The 6,070-nt window shown below is 35.4% G+C and overlaps 1 protein-coding gene across 1 annotated transcript; it reads left to right on the plus strand.

Annotated features, from left to right (window-relative positions):
* Positions 1-2,389: 2,389 nt before the first annotated feature.
* LOC122059274 (BTB/POZ domain-containing protein At3g22104-like) lies at positions 2,390-5,853 on the plus strand. The gene is made up of 3 exons (XM_042621978.1): positions 2,390-3,041; positions 4,031-5,137; positions 5,328-5,853. Exons 1-3 carry the CDS (start codon positions 2,979-2,981, stop codon positions 5,760-5,762), a joined length of 1,605 nt encoding a protein of 534 aa, XP_042477912.1. The 5' UTR covers positions 2,390-2,978; the 3' UTR covers positions 5,763-5,853.
* The last annotated feature ends 217 nt before the right edge of the window (positions 5,854-6,070 follow it).

Raw genomic sequence — 6,070 nt, forward strand, 5'->3', positions numbered from 1 at the left:
TGTATACCCAAATCTATATCTATCTCTCTTCTCCTCTTCGAAAAGTCCTCTGTGCCCCTTCCATCACAGCCCTCTTATTTGATTGAATCTCTAGCACTAGGAAAGCCATTGGCATACCAACCTCATCCCCACAATTTATTAGCCTTGTTGCTCTAGTGACATCATATCCCCTTTCCCACGGGTCATGCTGGATCATCTGCTGAAATGTTGCAACAAATTAAGATTTTTTTTTTGGTAGCAAAATTAAGATGTAAATAGAAAGATAAAGCTACTAAAATTCATTTAATCAATTAAAAAAAAGGTTAATCTGTTTGTCATTTTGGCGGTTACAATATAAGTTGTAATCTCTCTTTTATGTCCAATAGATAATCATTATTCTTGCCACTTTAAAGATTAAACTGTTATTTCACTTTTAGTGAATTGAATAAAAATTTATTAAAAGTTTGTATTTTATGGGTATTAAGGTAAATCTACTGTCACGAAAACAATAGAGGGAGTGTTGGTTATTCACTTTTCCTAGGTGGAAAAGAACTTCTTGTAATTTACACATTAGGACATGTTTCTTAATTATTTGTTTTTTATACCATATGAATGACTTTATTTATAATTTAACTTCAAATTATTTTCAAATTTCAAATACATTCTTGATCTATAACAAATTACATGTGAATGAAATATTAGTTTTGCCTCTCCGAAACAGATTGGTTCTTTCACCAAGAATTGGAAATTGGATAGCTCAATCGCTTGATTTGGATTGGAATTAGTGGTCATAAATATTGATTTCTGACTATAAGAAACCATAACCTAGATTTCATTATTTCGAATAAAATGATAGGATGATTGCCCTAAGTTAAATTATATAAATTAGGGTTAAAATCAGAGCCGATTTGAGTTGGGCTAGATTAGGCCTGGTTAAAGCACAATATTATATGATCCAGCTCATCTCTATAATTAGCATTGCCGAGATCACTGGGATGGTTATATTCTTATGTGAAAAGTGTTATTGGGTTTGCAGTAGAATATGTGTAGATTGAATGGAGTAAGTATTTTGGATATCCTATTTAATAAGGAAAGGGGTACAAATCAGTCATATTTTTTTTTATTGCAATCTACCTATGTCACTAATTCATAATTGTTATGTGAGAGATCTAAATTGAATCATATCACTAATCTAAAATAGGTAAAAGTTTACAATTAATCCTCCTTCCATACACATCCTTTCCTTGATATCAGATTTAAAAATATTTTTTTTGAATTAGACTTGGATATTGGGAATTGGGGAAGACAAATCACGTGGATGATGCATGATCTTAGTAATAGGTTGAACTCTCGCAATATGAAATCAAACCCAGCGATTTTCTTGTGTAACTATAACTTTTCTCGATCTCCTTCAAAGAAAGTTCAATCTCTGGTTTTACTGCTCCGACGAGTTAAGCATATCATTATTTTTTTGGTGAAAGAGTTAAAACAGAAAAGTGAATAAAGAAGAAGATTGGGATGGGATCTTGGGGTCGGATTTCCTATTATACCCTTGAACTAAAGGGATGAATTTGGGAAAAGGAAATCAATTATTAGTGGTCAATTAATATTATGAAATTACATCAATTACCCTCTATTAAAATTGAACTAAACTATCTATTAGGGTATCTAATGTCTGGTTACAAATTTTGTTTGTAACCTGCTTGGTTACAAATAGATGGACAAAAAAAAAAAACACCGTTTGTATGATATGTATATAATATCATTTTCTGATTAAAAAAAAAAAACATTTCATATCACATAACAATCTACTAAAAGCTAACGAAGTTATGGTGTGCTAAGTGCCTAAGCCTATCCTCACCAAGAGGTCTTGAATTCGAGCCTCATGGTCGTTTCCTTCCATGTGTTGATATTTCTACAAGTGCAAAAACCACTTCTGTTAAAGTTTGCAGAAATTTTAACGTTAAGTTACGTTTGGTAATCATTCAATTTCAGAAATGACGTTTCGTGTCAAAAACACAATTTTCAGTTTTAGGAATAATTATCATAGTTGTTCACTTTTTTTTTTTTTTTTTTTGTATTTGAAACAAAACCAAAATGAAGAAACAAAGTTTCATCCTTCAATCATTTTGTGTTTCTAATGTTTTTTTTCTTTTTCGTTTCAAAAAAATAAAAAAATACCCAATTGACACCAAGCTCTTTATTTTATTTTTTATTCTCATAAATAAAGAAAACATCAAAAACGTTTTTCTGAAGGACTACCAAACGCCGCTTTACTCTTTCTTGTTAAGGATCCAAATACCCAAAAAGCGAGAGAGAGAGAGAGAGAGAGAGAGAGAGAGAGAGAGAGAGAGAGAGAGAGAGAGAGAGAGAGAGAGAGAGAGAGAGAGAGTATATAATGGAGGGTGGGCCGTTTGAACAGTGTGGGTGATGGTGGGTGTGCGACGAGTGAGACTTGCAGCGATGCCAATAGAATAACAGAAGGAAAACCAGCAAAAAGGCTTGAAGTCTAAGCTTCGGGTCTTCCCAGGACATTTTTTTTTTTTTATTTCTTTCTTTTACATTAAAATAACTATTTCTGCAGGAATGTCAGGGAGGGGTTGGCCCCTACTACTGTTTCTTTCGGACCTTTGAGGTTCGGAGGTTGAGCCTCTCTCTCCCTCTCTCTCTCTCTCTCTCTCTCTCTCTCATCTTCTCTGCTTGTTTACTTACCCTTAATATATTGTCTCCTCTGTCTTGTATGCTCTGTCCTCTTCTCTCTCTCTCTCTCTGCGCTGAGAAACAATTCTTGAACTCTCATTGACTACGCAACAGATTATAGAGTTCCTCCTGTTGTCTCCAAACCCAATCTCAGGATATGAGCTGATGAGCTACTTTCTCTCTTCGATCTCTTCATCCCCTCTCCCCTCTCTCTCTGCTAACTTCAACTACATAATTAATCTTCTCAACTGGGCATCAGGGAAATTCGTTTTCTGGGTTGTGAGAGAGTAACTCAAAGGATGCATATGTGCTGTGATCTTGAAGTGGACGTCAATGGACAAGAGATTTTCATGGTGGATAAGGTAAATTCCCTTTACCCAGTTTTTCCATTCTGTTTCTTTAGCTTGGTGGGTGAAATTATATTGGGTTTTCTTCTTCTGTTCAACATGATTGGGGGTAGTTCACAACTTCACATGTGCTTGTGATCTTGAGCTTCTTCTTTCTGTTTCGTTTTCATTTAATTTTCATATTCTATCTTCTTCAAAATAGCTTTTGGGAGATTGGAATTTGTTTATAAGATTTTTCCCACCCTAACCCCCTTGAAGAATCTGGGTACTCGTTAAATCTCTTCAATTGCCATCTGCTTTATCTCATAATCCTTAACATTCCCTTTCTGAGTTGTTCAGTGCTGTCTCCGTATCATTACTAATTTTCCATTGTACCTTTCATTCAATTTGCACCTATTTTGAAGGGTTTGTGGGCCTTTTTATTATTTTTCTGGTTTGGATATGTCAATTTTCATTGTTAGCCATTTCTCCTTACCCATCATTTATTGCTGCTTTAATGGGGATTAAATTTTCATACCTTATTTCATTTTCTTTCATTTCTCTTGGATAACTCTTGTCGTGTGGGGATTAAATGTTTCATAGCTTATTTCGTTTTCTTTCTCTTCCCTCTGGTACCTGTCATTGTATTAATTACTTATTTTTAACTCTTTTTTGTCGGGATGATTGGCAGACACATTTCCTGATTCCTCATTTTTTCTGTTACAATTAATTTTCTAACCTCTTCACCCTCCGTTGGCCAGAATTTATCCCAGATTTCTCTTGTTCTATCTTATTATTCTTGTATATTAAATGCTAATTTTCATTAATTTGATTGTTTGGTTTTCAGTTATCACTGATTGCGTTAAATTTCTAAATTGTGAACAGATTCTGAGCTCTTAGTTTTTTTTTTAAGTTTTCAATTTGGAAGAAATATATGTTTTCTTTTGTTATTTTCCTCTTTAATTTCTTGTGGGTAAATTTTTTTTTTCCATCTAATAGTAGTTTTACCTTGTGTGCATGTACAGAAAATTCTTTCATCATTTTCAGGTAAATTAAACAAATTATTTGGTAAATCTACCGCAACAAGCAATAACCTTAAAGTGATATTCCATGACTTGCCGGGAGGGGCTCTGGGTTTTGAACTCATGGCAAGGTTCTGCTACAACAATGGTCAAATTGAGATAACCCCCTTTAACATATCTCTTCTACATTGTGTGGCACATTTCATGGAAATGACCAAAGAGATCTCTGCGACTGACAATTTGATTGAACAAACTGAAGAATTCCTAGAAGGGATCACTCACTGGGCCTGGTCTGAGCTTTTGGTAGCTCTGAAACGGTGTCAGGAGTTTATGCCAGAAGCAATTTCTTCTGGGATACTTCAGAAATGCTTGGATTCCCTCATAACAAGGGTGGCTGCTTCTGCCACCGAAGCCAGTCCATCTATTTCTTCTTCAGACAGCTCTGGTTTCCGGTTTTCTTGTGATACGAGAAGCACTGAAAGTTTGAAGAACAGCTACTCTCGGGTAAATTGGTGGTTTGAAGATCTTGCGAGTTTGAACCACTGTTTGATTGAAAAGGCTTTTAGGGCTATGGTTGCCCAGAAATCCGATCATGTAATTCTCAGTAGGTTCCTCTTCTATTACCAAAAATCAAGATTTTCCATTGCCAGATCCACTGAGAAGCACAAAATCATAGAGATTGTGGTTGAGCTGCTGTTTTTTCTAGACCTTAGCTCTGTTTCTTGCAAGAGCTTATTTGAGATTCTTCGGGTGGCTTTGAGATTGAATGTGAATAAATGTTGCCGAAACAGATTAGAGAATATGATTGGTTCACAATTGCATCAAGCTACACTTGACAGCCTGCTTATTCCATCCCCACCTGGGATGGATTATCTATATGATGTGAATTTGGTACTGAGATTCTTGAAATCATTTCTCAGTAAGGGAGACTGTTGTGCATCATCCACTCAATTGAGAAAAGTTGCAAGCTTGATGGATTTGTATATTGCAGAAGTAGCCCCTGATCCCTGTTTGAAACCTTCAAAATTCATTGCGTTAGTCACGGCACTGCCTGATTCTTCAAGAGACTCCTGTGATGGAATCTACCGAGCCATGGATATGTATCTAGAGGTATGGCATTTAATATCATGCCATTGTTGTTTGCTTTTATTTTTCATATATGAGGAAATATGAATCTTTAATTCAAAGATCAAGATTCATATTTTTGTGGAAACCATGAGATTTATTAGTCACTTCAACAAATTATCTAGTTCTTGATTTGTTTGATTTGGAAATTTGGGCTGATTCAGGATATTTTCAGGTTCATACTAAATTATCTGAAGAGGAAAAGATGAAGATCTGTTGTGCACTGGATTATGAGAAGCTCTCATCAGAAGCTCTCAAACACCTGGCTAGAAACTCAAAATTCCCATCAAGAACAGTGGTCCAAGCTCTCAAGTTACAGTATAGTTACAGCAACAATCTCAAATCTTTTGGTGAGTTACCTTGTAGTTACAGTGAGAAGGGAATTAAGGGGAAGGAAGCTGAGAAAGATGAGGAACTTATGCTTTATACAAGGAAGCTCGATGTTTTAGTGGAGAATGAGAAATTCGAAACACATTTAAAAGGAATGGAATGGAGGGTGAAGGAGTTGGAGAAAGTCTGTAGGAAAATGCAGGTCCAGATGGAAAAAATGATGAAGTCAAGATTATCAAGCCCAAGTAGTGCCAGATCCTTACCTAAAATGTGTTCATGATTATTTTTTTTAGTGCCAGATCCTTACCTAGGATGTGTTCATGATTATTTTTTTTTCTTCTTATTACCAAATTATGGGGGCTGCTTTCATACATGGTCGTTGTGGGAGTCTCGTGCACTGGGTTGCTCTTTGTTTTCATACATGGTCGTGTATGAATGGTCAACACTTCAGCCATTCGATGATGCATGAGAATCAGGTATTCGTATCAAATGGCTGAAGTAGTGACCGTTCATGATACATGACCTTGTATGAAATCTTTCTTGTACAGTCTAAAAATAGGGTTCTGTTCCATTTTTTTTTTTTTTTTA

The sequence above is a fragment of the Macadamia integrifolia genome, chromosome 13, assembly GCF_013358625.1.
Source record: "Macadamia integrifolia cultivar HAES 741 chromosome 13, SCU_Mint_v3, whole genome shotgun sequence".
Taxonomy (NCBI): domain Eukaryota; kingdom Viridiplantae; phylum Streptophyta; class Magnoliopsida; order Proteales; family Proteaceae; genus Macadamia; species Macadamia integrifolia.

Excerpts from the sequence above, each read along its gene's own strand:
- LOC122059274 (XM_042621978.1), top strand. The coding sequence starts at position 2,979 with ATGCATATGTGCTGTGATCTTGAAGTGGACGTCAATGGACAAGAGATT. Across the intron at positions 3,042-4,030 it reads AGATTTTCATGGTGGATAAG|AAAATTCTTTCATCATTTTC; the intron begins GTAAATTCCCTT and ends GTGCATGTACAG. Across the intron at positions 5,138-5,327 it reads CCATGGATATGTATCTAGAG|GTTCATACTAAATTATCTGA; the intron begins GTATGGCATTTA and ends GGATATTTTCAG.